The 20,688-nt window shown below is 39.3% G+C and overlaps 2 protein-coding genes across 6 annotated transcripts in view; one reads left to right on the top strand and one right to left on the bottom strand.

The window, feature by feature from the left end:
* Positions 1–8,815: 8,815 nt before the first annotated feature.
* On the bottom strand, positions 8,816–14,034 carry clrn3 (clarin 3). Its single transcript, XM_028476705.1, has 3 exons — positions 13,687–14,034; positions 11,192–11,377; positions 8,816–9,390 (listed from the first exon to the last, which is right to left on the bottom strand). Exons 1-3 carry the CDS (start codon positions 13,916–13,918, stop codon positions 9,113–9,115), a joined length of 696 nt encoding a protein of 231 aa, XP_028332506.1. The 5' UTR covers positions 13,919–14,034; the 3' UTR covers positions 8,816–9,112.
* A 3,804-nt stretch (positions 14,035–17,838) lies between these two features.
* The window catches only part of LOC114481100 (receptor-type tyrosine-protein phosphatase epsilon-like), a 67,494-nt gene continuing 64,644 nt past the window's right edge, over positions 17,839–20,688 (top strand). For 4 of the 5 annotated variants that reach the window (XM_028475488.1, XM_028475487.1, XM_028475486.1 and 1 more), the window contains exon 1: positions 17,839–17,970. The gene's annotated coding sequence lies outside the window, so the exon portion shown is untranslated. The remainder of the gene's footprint in view (positions 17,971–20,688) is intronic. The other variant, XM_028475485.1, reaches the window with a different exon arrangement.

Below are 20,688 nucleotides of genomic sequence, written 5' to 3'. Positions count from 1 at the left end.
GGCGAGGGATTTTCCTGTGTCATGATAGGCCCCTCCCACTTTTCACAGCCTGCTCTATTTGCCATAGCAATGTGCTTCCATCTAATAAGATTCATCCTACAGTGTTTTGAAGTCAACACGACATATCGTCTGTCCGCTACAGCTGCTCGTGTAGGACGACCACAGAAGCGGCGCCCTCTGAGAACGCAAGGCATTGTGGGTAAATTGGTTATCGTTTGTTGTTTATCTCTGAACAGTGATCGTGTTTATCAAATATGAAGCAGTTTGAACTTTGCACTCTAGAGTTATAAGCGTTTTCGTATAACGGCGTAGTTATGGCGAGGGATTTTCGTGTGTCATTATAGGCCCCTCCCACTGGCCATGATGGGTAATTTGGTCATCGAGCGTTGTTTATGGATGGACAATCATCGTGTGTATCAAATATGAAGCACTTTGAACTTTGCATTGAAGCGTTATAAGCATTTTCCTATTATAGCGTGCTGATGGCGAAGGATTCTCCCGTGTCATTATAGGCCCCTCCCACTGCTCACAGCCTGTTTTTTCTTCCATAGCAATTTGCTACCCTCTGTGTAGGTTCATCCTACAGTGTTTTGAAGTCAACACGACATATCGTCTGTCCGCTACAGATGCTCGTGTTGGACGACCACAGAAGCGGCGCCCTCTGAGAACGCAAGGCATTATGGGTAAATTGATGCTCGAGTTTTGTTTATGGCTGTACGGTCATCATGTGTATCAAATATGAAGCAGTTTGAACTTTGCATTCTAGAGTTATAAGCTTTTTCCTAGAACGGCGTCCTGTAAATGCTAACCGTGTACGTGACCTTAAATGACACCGGTCGAAAACACAAGGCATGATGGGAAATGTTTCAAAGCAGTCATGACCAAGCTTGGGCACATGTCCTTTGTGTGAAATTTGAAGCTGATTGAAGTTTGTGTGTCAGAGTTATGGAGATTTGGAATTTTTTGCGTGCTAACGAAAATTAGCATTGCATTTTTGTGGCGGCGCCACGACCAAACCGTGACAGATACGAAAATTCTTTCGATAACTTTTCATCTTCAATGGGTCCTATGTGGTGTTGCCAAGTTTTAAGCGAATCGGATGAATCCCCTCAGACTAGATAGCGCAGATGCGTTTCGAGGGCGAAACGCCATTTTTGACCTTTGACCCAAGATGGCTGACTTCCTGTTTGGTTTTGGGCGGGGTCACAATGTAACTTTTTGCTCATTCTGGGGCGAAGACTACATGTGGCGATTTTCGTGCAAATCGGTCAGACCTAGCGGTCGTGTGGTTGCATCGTTTGTTTTGGCGGCGAAAACGCACGCTACGCGTGCGTTTTCTGTCCGTTTTTTTTCACGCCACCAAATTATCAAATTTTTCGCCAGGCCTGAGGTGCGTGCAAATTTCGGTGAGTTTTCGGGCATTTTTAGGGGGTCGAATTAGCGATCAAAGGCGGGCGGGGTATAATAATAATAATAATTAAAGCCGCGAGCGGCGTCATAGGTTCCGATGAAGTGGCCGGGGGCGGTAACCCACGGTCACGTATACCACTGTTGGGGATTTGGGAATCGGCCTGGAGTTGTAAGTGTTTTCGTATAACGGCGTAGCTATGGCGATGGATTTTCCTGTGTCATGATAGGCCCCTCCCACTTTTCACAGCCTGCTCTTTTTGCCATAGCAATGTGCTTCCATCTAATAAGATTCATCCTACAGTGTTTTGAAGTCAACACGACATATCGTCTGTCCGCTACAGCTGCTCGTGTTGGATGAAAACAGAAGCGGCGCCCTCTGAGAACACAAGGCATTATGGGTAAATTGGTTATCGTTTGTTGTTTGGGGCTGTACGGTCATCATGTCTATCAAATATGAAGCACTTTGAACTTTGCATTCTAGAGTTATAAGCTTTTTCCTATTACAGCGTGCTGATGGCGAAGGATTCTCCTGTGTCATGATAGGCCCCTCCCACTTTTCACAGCCTGCTCTTTTTGCCATAGCAATGTGCTTCCATCTAATAATATTCATCCTACAGTGTTTTGAAGTCAACACAATATATCGTCTGTCCGCTACAGCTGCTCGTGTTGGACGACCACAGAAGCGGCGCCCTCTGAGAACGCAAGGCATTGTGGGTAAATTGGTTATCGTTTGTTGTTTAGCTCTGGACAGTGATCGTTTGTATCAAATATGAAGCAGTTTGAACTTTGCACTCTAGAGTTATAAGCGTTTTCGTATATATGGCGTTGTTATGGCGAGGGATTTTCGTTTGTCATTATAAGCCCCTCCCACTGACCACAGTCTGTTGTTTCTTCAATAGGAATTTGCTCCCCTCTGTGTAGGTTCATCCTACAGTGTTTTGAAGTCAACACGACATATCGTTTGTCCGCTACAGCTGCTCGTGTTGGACGACCACAGAAGCGGCGCCCTCTGAGAACGCAAGGCATTGTGGGTAAATTGGTTATCGTTTGTTGTTTGGGGCTGTACGGTCATCATGTCTATCAAATATGAAGCACTTTGAACTTTGCATTCTGGAGTTGTAAGCGTTTTCGTATAACGGCGTAGTTATGGCGATGGATTTTCCTGTGTCATGATAGGCCCCTCCCACTTTTCACAGCCTGCTCTTTTTGCCATAGCAATGTGCTTCCATCTAATAAGATTCATCCTACAGTGTTTTGAAGTCAACACGACATATTGTCTGTCCGCTACAGCTGCTCGTGTAGGACGACCACAGTGGCGGCGCCCTCTGAGAACGCAAGGCATTGTGGGTAAATTGGTTATCGTTTGTTGTTTAGCTCTGGACAGTGATCGTATGTATCAAATATGAAGCAGTTTGAACTTTGCACTCTAGAGTTATAAGCGTTTTCGTATATATGGCGTTGTTATGGCGAGGGATTTTCGTGTGTCATTATAAGCCCCTCCCACTGACCACAGTCTGTTGTTCCTTCAATAGGAATTTGCTCCCCTCTGTGTAGGTTCATCCTACAGTGTTTTGAAGTCAACACGACATATCGTTTGTCCGCTACAGCTGCTCGTGTTGGACGACCACAGAGGGCGAAGAATTTTCCAGTGATATTTTAGGCCCCTCCCACTGACCACAGTCTGTTGTTTCTTCAATAGGAATTTGCTCCCCTCTGTGTAGGTTCATCGTACAGTGTTTTGAAGTCAACACGACATATCGTCTGTCCGCTACAGCTGCTCGTGTTGGACGACCACAGAAGCGGCGCCCTCTGAGAACGCAAGGCATTGTGGGTAAATTGGTTATCGTTTGTTGTTTAGCTCTGGACAGTGATTGTATGTATCAAATATGAAGCAGTTTGAACTTTGCACTCTAGAGTTATAAGCGTTTTCGTATATATGGCGTTGTTATGGCGAGGGATTTTCGTGTGTCATTATAAGCCCCTCCCACTGACCACAGTCTGTTGTTTCTTCAATAGGAATTTGCTCCCCTCTGTGTAGGTTCATCCTACAGTGTTTTGAAGTCAACACGACATATCGTCTGTCCGCTACAGCTGCTCGTGTTGGACGACCACAGAAGCGGCGCCCTCTGAGAACGCAAGGCATTGTGGGTAAATTGGTTATCGTTTGTTGTTTAGCTCTGGACAGTGATCGTGTGTATCAAAAATGAAGCAGTTTGAACATTGCATTCTAGAGTTATAAGCTTTTTCCTAGAACGGCGTCCTGTTGATGCTAACCGTGTACATGACCTTAAATGACACCGGTCGAAAACACAAGGCATGATGGGAAATGTTTCAAAGCAGTCATGACCAAGCTTGGGCACATGTCCTTTGTGTGAAATTTGAAGCTGATCGAAGTTTGTGTGTCAGAGTTATGGAGATTTGGAATTTTTTGCGTGCTAACGAAAATTAGCATTACATTTTTGTGGCGGCGCCACGACCAAACCGTGACAGATACGAAAATTCTTTTGATAACTTTTCATCTTCAATGGGTCCTATGTGGTGTTGCCAAGTTTTAAGCGAATCGGATGAATCCCCTCAGACTAGTTCGCGCAGATGCGTTTCGAGGGCGAAACGCCATTTTTGACCTTTGACCCAAGATGGCTGACTTCCTGTTTGGTTTTGGGCGGGGTCACAATGTAACTTTTTGCTCATTCTAGGGCGAAGACTACATGTGGCGATTTTCGTGCAAATCGGTCAAACCTGGCGGTCGTGCGGTTCCATCGTTTTTTTGGCGGCGAAAACGCACGCTACGCGTGCGTTTTCTGTCCGTTTTTTTTCACGCCACCTAATTATCAAATTTTTCGCCAGGCCTGAGGTGCGTGCAAATTTCGGTGAGTTTTCGGGCATTTTTAGGGGGTCGAATTAGCGATCAAAGGCGGGCGGGGTATAATAATAAAACGATATAATAGCGAAAACAATAGGTTCCTCTGTCCCATTCTGGGACATCGGAACCTAATAATAATAATAATAATAGGAAATAAAAGCGAAAACAATAGGTTCCTCTGTCCCATTCTGGGACATCGGAACCTAATAATTAAACTCCACAATATTTACAGAGCTCAGTTTTCCAGTTCTTAAATCACATGACGGCAGTCCTTTATTTATCTAAAAAACTCATAGTTCTTGTAAATGTTCGTCCAATTATTCCACAAAATTGCCCCAAATTCCCAAAATCAGGGAAATTTAACAGTATACATCATTTAAATTTTATATGTGGGAGCACAAACTGGGGCCCAGTCTGACACCCCTGCTCTATATGATTTTAGTGGAGAAATAAAACTTTCTCTGATGGCTGACATCTCAGTGCTGGAGGATTTATAAACGTCCCAGCAGGTGTTTTGCACTAAAACCTGAGTTTCACACTGTGTCTCTGTAACTGCAGATGTGTCAGCACTTTGCATTGAGATGATTAATAATTTGGCGAGACAAATTTAGCAACAGGTGAGGCATAAAACTGAATATTGATCTCACTCAGGAAAAGTAATACTGACTCCACAAAGGGTTGAGCTTTTTTGATTTAATATGTCTTTTATGTGTGAATTCGGTGAAGAAAAAAAAAAAAAGCCTATTTTGTCAGAAATTGAATATGCAAACACAGGCTTGAGAACAAAGCAAACCAGTGAATCCTTCTAGAGCACTTAATAATAATGATAATAATACATCAATTTTAAATAGCACTTTTTTTGGGTGCTCAAAGCCGCTTTACATGAGACAAATAAAAATAAAAGAAAGAAAGAAAGAAATAACTCAAGGCTCTGGGGCCAAAGCTAGTGGTTTTCAAACTTTATTAGCTCAAGTAGCCCAATCCCCTATTTTCTGAATCCAAGTACCCCCTTTGCACTATCGTCAGTCTGCCCCAGGGCAGTTGTGGCTACAATAGTAGCTTACCACCACTAAGTGTGGAGTGAAAGAATAATCCCTATTATTCTGTAAAGCGACTGAGTTTCCAAAAAAGCACCATATACAATTGATACATTATTATTATTATTATAATTACAACATTTTGCTAAACTAGAGCATAATGATGGAATAAACTAGAAATAACACACTATAAATAATCTACTTTTGTAAATAAGTGGAAAGACAGTATTTAGTGCTTCTTGAATAAATTCATTTCTATAGTTTTTTTTTTTAATATCATTTATGGTCATCTTTAATGCTTTAATTTGTTTCCACTCTCTCTCTCTCTTAAGTACCCACTGTAATGCCATTGTGTACCCCTATTACCAAATAATTTAGTTGTATATATGCATCTCAAATTCATGAATTTAATGAAACTCTGCAGTATTTTTAGGGGCTTGCAGTTTTCCTTTATTTATATCACATTAATGCAGTCATTTTTAATTGCAAATTGTGGAAATAACTCTCAATTTTTTCCACAAATCTTGCAATTTCGCACAAACAACTCCACAAAATTCCTCTAAATGACACAAAAAAATTGTAACAAAATCAAGAATCTTTGAAGTGATATAGAAAATTCAGGAGCGATGATGTTAGAATTGGTCTTTTTTTCCCCCCCGCCTAAAATCTGTGGCCCACTTGAGATCAAACCGGTCCATATTTGGCCCCTGAACTAAAATGACTTTGACACCCCTGTTCTAAAGGTTCCTTGATGTGTGACTTGAAGGCCGAGTGCTTCTTTTGATGACTGCTAGAAGACGTTTTAAGGCTGAGAGGTGCTGGAAAGGGCATGTCCAAACAGACTTGATGCTCTGAGTGATGGGACAGGGGAAACGGTAACAGGACACCATGTCCTTGCTCTCATGTCTCTCACACACACACACACACACACACACACACACACACACACACACACACACACACACACACACACACGCACACACACACACACACACACACACACACACACACACACACACACACACACACACACACAGTCATGTGAATCACCAGCTGAGAGTGTCTGAAGATCCAGGAGACAAAAGAAGTCAAACTCTCAACTAGATCATCGTGAACAAAGTCATGTGTGGCTTCCCTTCCTGTAAAATCTAGAATAGAGTTTAAAATCCTCCTGTTATCATACAAAGCTCTACATGATCAAGCTCCTGTATATCTTAAAGACTTGTTAGTACCCTATCGTCCAGGCAGAACACTCCACTCTTAGTTTACTGGTCTACTGGAAGTTCCAAACGTGTCTAGAAGTAGAACAGGAGGCAGAGCGTTCATCTACCAGGCTCCTCATAACATAACCATGAGAGCGGACAGGGTCTCGTCTGTAATGGCCGCATTCGCAGACAATTACGTGCGGCCATTGCAGATAACAGCCCCATTCGCACGGGATAAGTATTATCTGGGGACCCCATGTAATAAATAAATGACCCCCCAGCGTCTGCTATTTATGTAGCCTGAGATTTTGCTGAAATTTACGGACACATCCGTAACATTTGCTCACATTGTTTTCAACATGGCGGGCGCTAAGAAGAAAAGTAGGCACCGGACGCGAGAAGAAACCTTAAACTCACCTAACTTAAATAAACATGCGTCCCTTTAACAGAGAAACTCGTAATCACGCATCGGATTCTGCGCATTTCTGTCCAAATCACGAGAGGCCTATTCGCATTGAATTAGTATTATCACAGGAGCTTGGAGTTCAGCAAAATACAGTAGGTAATTTGCAGGGGAATATTTACTTCACAAATTACTGACTTGGCTGATTCACACGGGATTAACATTACAGACATTCTCCACAATTATTACAAATCGCATGTGGTCCCTAGGTAAAACTAATCCTGTGCAAATAGGGCTAAAGTCTCGTCTGTAATGGCTGCATTTCAGACCATGGAGACACTAACCTAACAACCACAAACAAAGCCCAAAACCATGCAGGCAGACCTGATAATACTGTATCATGTTTTTCTGCAGTCAGTGCCTTCTCCTCGTCCTTCTCTCTCTGCTCTGTTTCAGGTGTTGTGAAGCTGATGATGGCAGTTCCTGATCTGTGGTTCACGGATCAACTAGCCTGAGACACTCTGATGTTCTATCTCTCTATCCTGTTCTGTTGGTCCTTCTGTCCACTAACCCCAGCCAGTCGACGCAGATGGCTGCCACCTCTGAACCTGGTTCTGCTGGAGATTTCTTTCTATTAGTTCCTGGATGTTGTTAAATGCTTGTTCATGTGAATTTTGTTTGGTTTTTTCCTTCTTATTACATTTTTTTTGTTTGTTTTTTTTTTTTTAAATGACAAACCGCTCACAGAGACTATATGTTTTATCAATTTTTATTCAACCATTTGCTCATTTTAAGGCTGAGCTATGTGTGAAAGGGCGGGGCATGATTTTTAATGAGCCAATCAAAAGTAAATCCTACAATTCATTTTGTGTGTTTTGTCATCAGTTTGTGTTTTTGGAGTAAATTTTGTGTATTTTTGTTGTCGTTTATGTTTATTTATGTGTATATTTGTAGCTGTCATGTGTTTTTGTATTAAATTTCGATATCTTAGTTGTGCTTTGGTGCAATTTTGTAATTTAGTGTGTTTTTTTTGCAATTTTTTTGGATTTTTGCTGCCGTTTTGTGAATTCTGTCATTTTGTGTGTTTGCTTTAAGGTCTGCACAAAAGATGGATTGGCATAAGCATTAACTGGATTGAGCAATACTTATTCAAACAAAATGATTTAATAATATTTCCAGGGACAGATTTATTTATTCATTTATTTGTGAAAGAAATATATATATATATATATATTCCTTTGTTTTTTTTCTTTCTTTTGTGGATGAGACTAATAATAAGGCTTTATGTTGTGAGTTGACTTGTATTTCTACCATTTCTGCAATAGAGGGCAGTAGATAGCCGTGAATTCCCTGCATTGCTCCCAAACCACAGTTTCCCCTCAGTTTCATTTTTTTTTAATTGTTCTGATCATTAAAAAAATTAATACAAACCCCTCCCATTTTTTTGTGTGCAAAAACCCTTCATGCACAAAATAAATATGCTTCAAGAATGCAATTTCATTTTAAGAACACAAGGATACTACTACATCACATCATTTGATAAAAACACTTGAATGATAAAGCTTGTATTGATAATGTGACATCACAGAATAACATTGTTTTAGGGCAGGAGCGTCAAACTCATTTTAGTTCAGGGGCCAAATATGAAGCAGTTTGATCTCCAGTGGGCCACAGATTTTATGCAGGAAAACTAGTAATTTCAACATTATTGTGCCCTTGTTTGCACTTCTACATATACATAAAATACTAAAATATGTACAAAACCGACAATATCAAAGCAATAAATGATAGATATCAGTCCCAACAGGATCTTCACTTTAGATTTCCTAGATTTTTGGACTAATTTCTGTTTAATTAAGGAAAATATCATGTAATAATTTGAGGAAAAGTAAAGGAATTTTGTAAGAATGTTTATTTTTTGCAACAGTTTAACACTCAAAATGACTGTAATTATCCGATTTCAGCACTTACATTTACACTGTAATTCATGTTTTCTCTGCCATTTTACTTTCTCCTGCAGGCCGAATTAGAAGCTCCAAAGGGCTGGATTTGGCCCCTGGGCCATGAGTTTGACACGTGTGTTGTAGGGCTTTGATTAAAGTATTAGTGCATCATCATGTGTAATCTTTCACTGCTGCAGGGTTACATAAAGTCCAAAGGAATGGAGGAAAAAATCTGTTTTCAACGTCTCATTTTAATACATCATTATTTCTTTAGGTGCATCCTCCGTAGGCCTCTGCTGCTCTCTTCTGTGTGTGTAGACCGCGTGATCATAAGCGTAGATCAGGCCAATGGAAATCAAAGATAGAATAACGTATGGAATCACCAAGAAGTATCCCAGCTTCATCTTTGTTGTCTTATCTATCAGGTCCACAGGAACACCTCCCACAAAGTTCTCCACCACACTTTCAGCCATTGTGGTCACATTGATGTTCACGGCAAATAGGATGAGGACCACGACAGATAAACAGGCTGCGGGCGAAAATAGGAACGTCAACTTTAGATATACAAACAATGTAGTGGTGACACTATACATAGACATTACGCTATGTCATTATCTGTCATTAGAATGAATAAGGTGTCATGAAGGCTGACATTAAGTGTTGTTCACTAAATTATCAGACCTTTGGAGCTATGTTGGCATTTTTTGGGTTAAGTGGAGGGTCCTAGTGGGGTTAGGGTTAGGTAGGGGTAGGTAAAGGAATGTTTTTTCTCAATGAGACCCCCCAGGACAGAGGTGTCAAACTCATTTTGGTTCAGGGGCCGAATACGGAGCAGTTTATCTTAAGTGGGCCGCAGATTTTAGATGGGAAAATAAGTAATTGAATCATTATTGTGCGCTAGTTTTCACTTCCACATATAGATAAATTTGAAAACATTATAATAAAGCAGTAAATTACAGATTTCAGTCCCTGCAGGATCTTCACTTTAAATTTTTTTGATTTTGTGGCCAATTTTTCTTATGTAATTTGGGGAAGTTTTGCGGAATAATTTGAAGAAAAGTACAGGATTTTGGAAAAATTGAGAGTTCTTTTAAGAATTTGAGATTTAAATTGAATGCCATCATGTGATATAAGCATGGGGGAAAGTTTGAGCCCTGCTAATATTGTGGAGTTTCATAAAATTTGTGTATTATAGATATCTATCTAGACTACAATTGAAATAGTTGGTAATTTACACAATGATTCATGGTTTTTCTGACTTTCTCACTTTCTCGTGCGGGCCAAATTTGATACTCTAAGGGACTGGATTTGGCCCCTGGGCCTTGAGTTTGACACATTTGCCCCAGGGAGTTCTAAGATATGGACCAACGCATGGACCGACGCTTGTGATTTGTGTTCCTTTCTTCCTTGTGTCACTCATCAAAAAGTTTGTGATATTGTATCAGTGTTAAGTTAGGGTTAGGGGTTAGGGTAACGAAGGGTTAGGGGTTAGCGTTTGTCTGCAACCTTTACTCTCAAAGGAGACATTTTGCCTAATCTGACCTAGATTAAAGTTTTTCAGGAGCCAAAATAAATACCTATTCAATGAAGAATATATGTGTTTAAAATTCTATACAGTTGAAATTCTATCGAATAATGTTATGAATACAACATTTTTGGAGTTAATGTATTTAAAGGCCGACAAAAAATATCTTGAATTTGATAACACATAAACATGACGGTCAACACATGCTACATGCTAATTTCTTGCAACATATCAAGCATTGATATTAAGCCGACATGTTGGCAGTTAAATAAATCTTTCCCCACACTAATAAAATCTCTTTTTTCTTCCAGAATTGTCTTTTTCTTTGTTTAGTTTACTTACCAGGGATTTATAACTCGTGCTAAGCCACAGGTGCAGGGAAAGCTGATGGTCTGTAGAGGTTGCAGGAGGTTGTGGCAGAGTTATTGCACAATGTGATTTATTTTTATGATGATCCAGTGGTTTTATCACAGTTTTATTTGAAGTTAATGTCATTAATCACCAACAATTCATTATTTTTATATTTTTTCTCAAACTATAGGCAGCCATTGTAAAAGAGTCAAAGAGCCACATGAGGCTCCAGAGCCACAGGTTGCAAAGCTCTGGGTTAAGGTAACAAAGGGTTAGAGTTAGGGTAACAAACGACACTTAATGACAGTCTTCATCACACCTTATTCACGCTAATGACAGGTGTCATGTCATAATAATGACAGCGTATTGTCAGCCTTTATGTATAAAACTTTGAGTAAAGTGTTACCAACATTGCTTCTTTACCACTGGTTCCATCTGCGTCCGTGTCACTTACCGCTGAGGGAGCTGCAGGCGTAGACTCCCATTGGCCCCAGATAGGTCTCATAAGGGTTGCTGACGCTGTTGTAGAGGGACAGTAGCAGGCTGCAGGCAGAGAACAGCAGACAAAGAGCCAACAGGAACACCATCAAAATGTGCAGCACTACAGGAGTGACTTCTTTCTTTATAATCGTAGGGATCACTGCAGACACAGAGAGGTGGAGGGAAAAAACAGTGACATTTGTTACATAAGTTTGGTTGTTTCAATGGCAGCCAAAAGGAGAATGGGGATTTGGGATATTTGTGGTGCTGTTTGCACCTGAACATTGGTCTTTAGGGGAGGGAATGAGTGGAAAGATGCACAGAAATGGACTTGAATGAAGGGATTAGGATGTTCTTCCTTAAACTGTCCCCTGAACTCTAATAAGGAGCCGTTGGAAGCAGGTCTTTGACTGAAATAAAGCTTTTGATGAACAACAACAACTTAAGATCTGAAGGATGTCTTTATAACTCAGCTGCAGACCAAGGCTGTGTTCAAAATTACATACTAGCGTACTACTCATACTAAGTCTGACGTTAAACTTCCTATGTAGTACGTTCACATTAGATAGTATGAAAAGACCGAGTACGCGAGAAATACCCGGATGTATACTATATGGGGACATTTTTTAGGTATGCACGATGGGCACACTAGTCATACTCAATCATTTCATGATGCATTGCGAGCGGAAAGTAAAATTGTACTGGTACCGGCTTCAAGCTAAAGATCAAACATCCCCTTTTCAAAACAAAAGCATCTCTTCTGTCTTCTACGTTTTTTCAGTAGCACCATGAAGGGTCTCCAAAAATTTCGGTAATGTTGGCATAAAATGTGTTTCCCGCGAGTCAAACACAATCGAAGCTGTTCATCTTTAAATCACATTGACTTAAATCTTGGTTCGCTTTCAAAAGCTTTCTGGCAACCTCATGAAACATATTGAGGTAAATCAAGACCTTATTTCACCTGCTACTTTGCTAATATACCCACTGCTAACGTTACTGCTGTGTAATATTGTAAATATAGCTGTATCAGACAATATCAGAGTTTTATGTAAGATAACAGAGATGTTAATGAATTCATAATGGTCCTGGTAATAAGCCCTTATCTTAAATTTCTGCTTTGATAAATGAAAGTAGCTGTTACCTAATGGGTTTAGTGGTAAATGCTAGGGGTGGGACAATATACACAGTTCACAAGACAATGAGACAACACACGATACTGGGCTCATGATATTGATACAAGACAATATTTCGGACAGGGAAAAAGAAAACAAAAAAAAAAGTTTAATAAATATTAATGCTTTAATTTGACCGACTTTGGGCACAATGACATATTTACATATACTTTGCATATAACCTTTTCAACTCAAGAGAATACGAAATGTAAGATAAAACAACAAGATAAATAAGATATATTTTTCCTATTTAAAATGCAAAAACTCCCAAAAGTGGGACTATTAAAAACCAAAAACCAAATCATGTATCTGCATGAACTTTGCATAACATTTTTGAACGTCAAACTAGAACAGCCCAGATTTCAGAAATGGAAATGTTCTTTTTCCGATTATTAGCATATCTACATTATCTGGGAGCAATTGAAACCTTTGGAAATTGAATTTGTATCTTTTATGTTTCCCCCAATAAATCTTGTCATGTTCTAATATCGCAATATCTTGTTGCACGATATATCGTCCCACCTCTGGTAGATTCATGTTGTCAAGGAATTTCATTACATGGTATGAGTTCTGCTCTATTACAGGAACCAACTTGTATGATATTTCTTAAAGTGCTCAATATTATTAATGTTGGGAACCTGGATTAGGAGGTTAAAGTGCCTTAATATATGCACTATTACTCAGTATCCATTGTAAAACCCCACTTACCACTTATATATATTTTTTCTGTACTGTTATCTTGACCATATGGAAGCCCGTTTACGCCACTAAAATGAAAATAATTCAGTAATTTTAGTGGCGGAAATGGTCTCCCATATGACCAACAATCTATTACTTATTTTATTTTTTATTATTTATTTTATTTTTCCTTTCTGTATTTGTATTTGGCTTTCTTAATCTTTGTGTCTTTGGCTGCTGTCACATGTGAATTTCCCCACTGTGGGATAAATTAAAGTATAATTTAATCTAATCTAAACTCAATCATGCAGACCATAGATTATGTGTAACAATTGTACTGTTTTATTACTTGCAATTTCATACAACAAATGATTCTCATCTGTGACTTCCACTTTTACTCATGTTTTTTTCATCAGTAGGCTACTTTTATTCAGAAAGGTTGTTTTTACTGCTTAATACTGATGGTGGTAAATATTTTTCAGCTACATAATTATTTACTGAATGAAAAGACTGACGGGGATGGATGGATGAATGGATGGACAATCAGACGACAGACAAATCAGAAACTATCTGGTCATAATAACACATCACAAAACTTTGACTCATCGTCTCTTATTACCTTCAAATTTTTCTTGTCCTCCAAACCCTGGACAAAAGTTTCTTTGCAATGTCCCATTAAAAAGATCCAAGATGATCACTGCACTCCCATTAAAGAAACCAGTTCCTCCTCTTGCGCAGGACATGGTGGCCTCGGCCCACTGCTCCGACATGCCAAACCCCAGCAGTCCCACGGATATAGAAGTTACCAGCCCGCTGGACATGAAATACAGTATTTTCTCAATGGAGGGCATTATTGCTGTCTATATTCCAGTTGCGTGAGTTAAATCTAAATCCCAGAGAAAACCTCTGATCCTCTGAAGATTCTGTGTTACCTTCCAGGGTGGAGTGAAATATGAACTGCTGGCAATAAAACCTCTGCTTTATGACAGTGACCTTTGGTTTGGGTGAAGGTAGAACTGGTTGTTGTCATGGTGAAGATACCAGTTCCACCAACCTTTAGAAACACAGTGTGGTCTGTATGGTTGTGAAAGGGAATCACATCGTTTGGTTGAGACTAAGGCAAGAAAGGTTGATGGTTTACCATACGGTCCGGTATCTTTAGCTGTCAAAGTAGGAAAGTTCTTTTCATATGATTACAAACCAATAAAACTTGACTTACAGAAAGAGGAGTGGCCAAATAAAAAGTGTCAAATTTCACCGGTCATTAATGGTTCTGCCAGTTTGGGTAAGAATACAAGCTCCAATTTTTAAGCTCTAACACACCACCATAACATTGTTAGCATTATTTATAATTAAGGGGCTCAAAAGATTTGCTCGTAACACTGATAACAGTTTGTTTTATGACTTTCAGTTATTAAAGCAGAGATGGCCACAAAAATGTGTTTGTCTGATGATCCAAGAGCCACATTATCATCATTCATATACTACCAATCTAGATTGGATTAATCTCCGTTAGCTGGCTTGAACTAACCAAACTTTACTTCTCAGACACAAGCTGTACCACGAAGGTCAATCACCTGTGATCACAACACGCTAATTTAAGTGATTACAGCCTCGCTACATGCGCGTGCACATGAAAGGGGTGGAGATTGCAGCGTATGACCAATCAATGGAGAAAACTAGCAGACTGAGCGTCTTTACAACGAATGGAGGAACAGCTTATGATCTTAAACAAATATAATCAATATAAATCCATGATGACAGTGAAGAGCAACAGTAGATTAGTGCAGCTCACAGCAAGGAGGCGGAGCTTTTATACTCGCTCAAATCTGATCCACTTCATAACTTTGTACCGACCAGGTTGGTGAAGTTTAAAATGATGAATAATTAAAATCCACAATTCAGACCAAAGACAACTCTGTTGTTACAGAAAAGGCAGGAAGGCAGAATATTTATGATATTGATCCATTGGATGATAAACGGACAGTGCTCAGCAGTTAAACTTTATTACAGCACACACGTGTTTCTATTCAATTAGATCTCTATCACACACATTGGGATAAGAGCACATTGTGCATGTTCCTGCTGATAATGTCAGCCCCAGCGTATGAATGAATGAATTAATTAATTAATAAATTAATGATTTCACTCGTCCGCGCACTTGGATCGACACACAGGCTTCACCAGCTGACTGTAAATCAGTACATTTGATATAAATCTATATCTGTCATCGTTTAATGAAAGGATTGCCTTTATAATTAATAATCGTCTTTCCTAAACTCAGTTGTCAGATCTGCACCAACCAGGATCTTCTAACAATGGGCAGGTCGTTTTCTAAGAGATCTGATTGGTCAGGAGGAGGGGCTTTAGCACTCGCTAACATCCAAGCCAGAGCCAAACCTGGTCGTGACCAGGTCAGCTGTTCAGCATTAATTGCCATAGTGATTAATCTCCAGCAAGCTTCGTAGTCCAGCACACACTGATTAAATCCTGGAAGTTAGCGCGATAAGAGGCAATCTAGATTTGTAGTACACCCCCTTTGAATAATGACCCGTCTGAACATTTTTACAGGAAAGAACAAAGGCTTTTTGTCTTTTTAGTCCTTTTGTGTAGGTTTTCTTGATTTTTTTTTAGTTTTTAGAAATTTGGTGTTTTTGAATTGATAAGATCTATTTTCTTGTCAACGTGGCAATATTTTTGTTGCCTTTTTGTGTGTTTTTGTTATATTTTCTGTGTTATTGTTGTCATTTTGTGCAATTTTGTTGGTATTTTGTGTTTGTTTAGTGTGTCTTTGTCATTGTTTTGTGTACTTCTGTCGACATTTTGTGCATTATGCTGTCGTTTTCTGTGTTTCTGGAATTTTGTGTGTTATGTTGGGCTTCATATAAATTCCAACCTCATGAATTGCAATTTTGTTTTGGGGCCACACAAAGATAGACCAAGGGCCGCCAGTTGCCTATGTCTGGATCAAAGTTTAAACTGTCTGTGATGCTCGACACAGGAACTGCCAAGACGTTGGCTGTGATTCAAGAGGCTGCCACCGTCACTACATGTCCATCCCTGGCATTTCTACACATATCATTCATTCATCCTCTGTTCTAGTTTGTTCTGATCGCAATAAGCAGCTGCCAATCCCAGATTACTCAGCCTGCAAGACAGAGTACAAGACGACCAGGTCAGGAGTTCATTGAAGGATGTACACACAGAGATGGAGGCGCGTGAACACACACACATCCACTCATTTTAAAAGTCTAAATTTACCTTAATTAACACTTGCTGACAGCAGAAGACAAACTAAGAAAAGCCCAACGTTTGTGTGCCATGGGCCAAATCTATCTTTTATTTACCCTTTCTAGGTTCATGGAGCTCATTTTAGACAAAATGTCCACACACCGGAAAAGTTGCCAATTCCTCACAAGATGTATCACACTCTTCACTAAATCTATCATGACATTTAATCATATCTTTGGGTTAACGTTATGGATTATGGTTAGGGGAATAATTTTCGTGACCATCTCTTGCTCTCTTGGGTTGTTCTGGACTTTAGGGAAACCAGACGACCCAAAGAAGTCACACACAGTCAGCAAGATCATTATGAAAATTAGGATTATTATTAACAAAAACAGCCACCTTGATTAAGTTATCGCAATGATGTAAACCATCAGGAAATTGCCCAGTCAAAAATTGAAAAAAGTCCAACAAAACAACAAAAATAGGTTGGCAGATACGTTTTTGTCTAAGGAGCATCATGTTTAAAATAGGGAAGCAGATTAGGGCCAATTTTTGATTGAGAAAATATTTTGGGCAAATGAAGATTAAAGTCGCAAAGACGAAATTAATGTCAACATTTTGAAATTGAACTAAAATCTACAAAATTGTGATAAAAGTCAAAGATCTGCTAGTAAAGGAGAAGCTTACGAGGGTCATTTCACCATGACAACAAACAGCAGATTCATGGCCGTCTACAAAATACTGCGTATTAATGAATAAACTATAATTCAAAGTTGGGTTTAATAACGAAGGGATTCTTTCTCTTTTAGCTCATAAACACAGTGTTTTAATCTATTTAAGGATTTTGAAGAGATAATGTCAAAAACATAATCTGTTCAGAATGAAAAAACCAGTGAGGTTTGGAAGAGGTGGCGCATTCAGTCTGTCGGTGAATTGGCCGTAGTCCCCTTCCGTAGTTTTGACTTCATTAGCAAACCAACTTTTATCATAATATTGTATTTTGAGTTTATTTTCGAAACTGTGACTCTACTCTCGACGTTATATTTCAACGTCATTCTTGACATTTCAACGTTTATCTCGACATTTGGACTTTATTCTAGATTTGACCAACATTTTTTCTCCATCAAAATTGACCCTAAACCTCTTCCGTAGATTTGACTTTATTGCAAACCTTCAAATTTTTTTCACAATATTGTAATTTCAGTCTTTTCGACTTTAATCTCGACATTTCAACTTTAATCTCCACATAATCTCCATCATTTGAAGACTTATTGGCTGTTCTTTAGTAGGTGGAGGTGAGGGGATTTCTGCCATACTTTTCTCACTCTCACACACACATTTTTGGCGTTTTCATCTGTTTGGACCATAAATTTCACATTTTTTATGGACCAGTGGACCGTGACGCGCATCCTGGGTGTTTTCTTCTCATTTGTCGGTGTGAGGACTAAAGCCATGGTTGCAGTGAAGGTTTCTGCCAGACTGCGGCTCTCTCTCTTTGCCTCTGGAGCCCTGTGGTGGTGTGCGTGTGCGTGTGTGTGTGTGCGTGCACTCCGACTCTGACAGCCGGTAAACACAAACTCCTCCTTCCCCGTTGACAGGCGGCAACGCTGAAGCGTCGCCTCGCCTTTTCCAAGACAATCTGCGGCCAGGACGCGATGTGGAAGCGTGCACGGTGAGTGAAGCCGGTCACCGTGTTTGCTTACGTTGTCTTTTATCCTTGGTATTTATTTTTTTTTATTTTTTTTGTAGTTGTCTTTTGTAAAGCAGAGGGAGTAGAAGCCGTGTCGCGCTTTACGCTGCGTTACCTACCCGTTACGCACGCTGATTTCACGCGTGTATCGTTGATTTCAGGTGTGCGTTTTTACAAAATCGTGTATTTTCTGCATTCTCATTTCCTGGTCGTTTAAAACAACAAAAAAAAAAAAAAAAAAAAAAAAAAACAGCTGCGACTTCAGTCAAAAGCTGGGCGGCAACGTGGGTTCATGGATCAGGCATTTGGAGTTTGGCTCTGCGCTCTTTTGTGTCTTTTTTCTCTAGTATTGTGATTTTTTTCCCCCACCCATAAAAACCAACACATGTTTGTTATATTTAGGCTGTTTAACATCCACTGACATCAAAGGCTCATCACCTAATATTATAGGTCCAAATCTCGCTTTCATTGCGCAGTAAAGCTACCCACCCACACCCAGACCCTGCTCTTATCCGTGGATCTGAATATAATAATCACTGGGATGTAACATTAATCATCAAAGGCAGATTCTGTCAGGGGAAGGTCAGAGGTCGCGATCAGCAACATCAGCATCTCAAGAGCAGCTTAATGTCTCCAGCAGGGTTTTTGTTTGTTTGAAGGACGCAGAAAAGCTGCAGCAAGTCTGACAATCTGCTTTCTCTCAGAAGCAGAACAAGTATAAAACAGAGATAGAACTGCTGTGACTCATTGATGTTCTTTGGAAGCTGTTTGCCTCACTTGCTCAATGAAATGCCAAAATATGTGCCAAGGCACACAGTTTTCCTGTACTTCTAGCTAGAGATGGGTGATATTAAAGGCCAATAATTGCCATAAAACCTAATATAGGCTGGCATCACTTTCAGTTTTTCTACCATTATTGAAAAACCTATATGTGTTATGGTTTGAGACCTGTTAAACACATTATGAAATTATTTTCATCCGAGTATTCATATTTTACAGTTTATGTTTGTAGAAAACATGCATTAAAAGTAGCCTTAACCTGTTAAATTGAGTGGAAGGGGACGGTCTGTGATCGATTTACATCGGAAAATCTGAAATTATGTATTGGAAAATATCAGCAAAAATGTCATATCAAACATCTGTACTTATATCACGTGATGACAGTCATTTTTATTCACAAATCCTGCAGTTTTCCTCAAATTATTACACATTTCCTTACATTAAATAAAGATTAGTCACAAAATTTTAAATGAAGATGTTGCAGAGACTTAATGTGAAAATATTGTAGGTGCCTTACATACTTTACATATCATTTGTACACGGAAGTGCAAACTAGGGCATAATCACGCTGAAAATCTTTTCCCTTTTGTCCTTTATCTTTTTTGCTTTCTTTCTCCCTTTCTTTCTGTGTTTTTGTGCATTCCATGAGGAAGAATCCCAAAAGCTCTGGCAGAAAATAATGAGCATGCAATGGGATAAACAAATAGTCTGCAGCCGCCAAGACAAACGAGGGTGTCGGAGAGAACCAGCCTTTGCCTGCTTAGTGCTGTGTGCAGGTTCATTTGACTTTTATGTCCCTGGGATCCATATTTCACTCAGTTCAAAATGCACAATGTATTCACAATATTATACTGAAATGCAGGATATGTAAATATAAGTTATTTTCTGAGGACATCTCAGAAATTGAATATTTTTTTCAATAAAGTGTGAAGTTTAATATTTCAAAGGAAACATTTCTTTAAAATAGGTGAAAGTGAGAAGCTGTAGGTTATACTAGTTCCTGTGTGCCTTAATAAAATGCTAGTGCTTTAGACAGTTCTTTGCGGGTAGCATTTCATTTGGGTTTAACACTGTCAAGATGCTCTTTCGTGTTTTTTTTTTTTTTTGTTCTCTCTATATTCAAAGCTGTAAAATGCTATATTGGATTCCTTGTTATTTGAGTGTGGGTGTGCTGTGCAAACAGAGCAGATGTGGTAATTAATGAAAAAAGTGTGCATACCTGAAGCTTCCAACATCTATCATTCGTCCTTCCAAGTCTTTTAGATTCTATCTTTTAAAGACTGCAGAGAGGCTGAATACTGTGTTGTGTTCTCCTTGGGCCTTAAAACACTTTTATTCTTCTCTGGGACTAAATTATATAAACTGGCTATAGTCAGCAGGAAATGAAGGCTTTTGGAATAGAGAAGAGAAACATCATCAGTAAGCCAAACCATCTTGCCAAGATTTGCTTTCATCACTACCTTTAATTCAACAGTCAAGTTAGAGCAGTGGTTCTCAACCCTTTTCAGCCCGCAACCCCTAAAATGAAGGTGCCAGACACCAGGGACCCCTACTGTACCTGTAACATTATGGTCTATTCTTCTATGAAACTGTGATAACCGCATTTATCTATTTATTTGAATAATATTCACTGTTATCCAGGAAGTTTATTATTATTTGCACCATAGTATACTGTATACTGAAGGATTATCCTTGTTTTCATCAGAAAAACTGACTGAAAATGGTGGAAAAGTTGGTGAAATGGGATTTTTTAAAAATCACATAAATTGGTTAAAAGTTGTTAGAGTGGCAAAAAACAGACAGAAAAAAGGGTTCAAAGTGTCAATATTGGCTTAAGAATGACAATAATGGCACAACATATGCGACATTATGTGGTAAAAGTGGCGGAAAGGGTATGAAAGTGTTGAAAATGTAATGTAA

This window comes from Gouania willdenowi, chromosome 19 (genome assembly GCF_900634775.1).
Source record: "Gouania willdenowi chromosome 19, fGouWil2.1, whole genome shotgun sequence".
Lineage (NCBI taxonomy): Eukaryota > Metazoa > Chordata > Actinopteri > Blenniiformes > Gobiesocidae > Gouania > Gouania willdenowi.
The sequence above is the reverse complement of the archived record's forward strand: the minus strand, read 5'-3'. Positions and strand labels throughout refer to the sequence as shown.

Coding starts and splice junctions, on each gene's coding strand:
- clrn3 (XM_028476705.1), bottom strand. CDS start 13,918: ATGCCCTCCATTGAGAAAATACTGTATTTCATGTCCAGCGGGCTGGTA. Junction 11,378..13,686: donor AGGACAAGAAAAATTTGAAG/GTAATAAGAGAC, acceptor CTGTGTCTGCAG/TGATCCCTACGATTATAAAG. Junction 9,391..11,191: donor CGCCTGCAGCTCCCTCAGCG/GTAAGTGACACG, acceptor TTTCGCCCGCAG/CCTGTTTATCTGTCGTGGTC.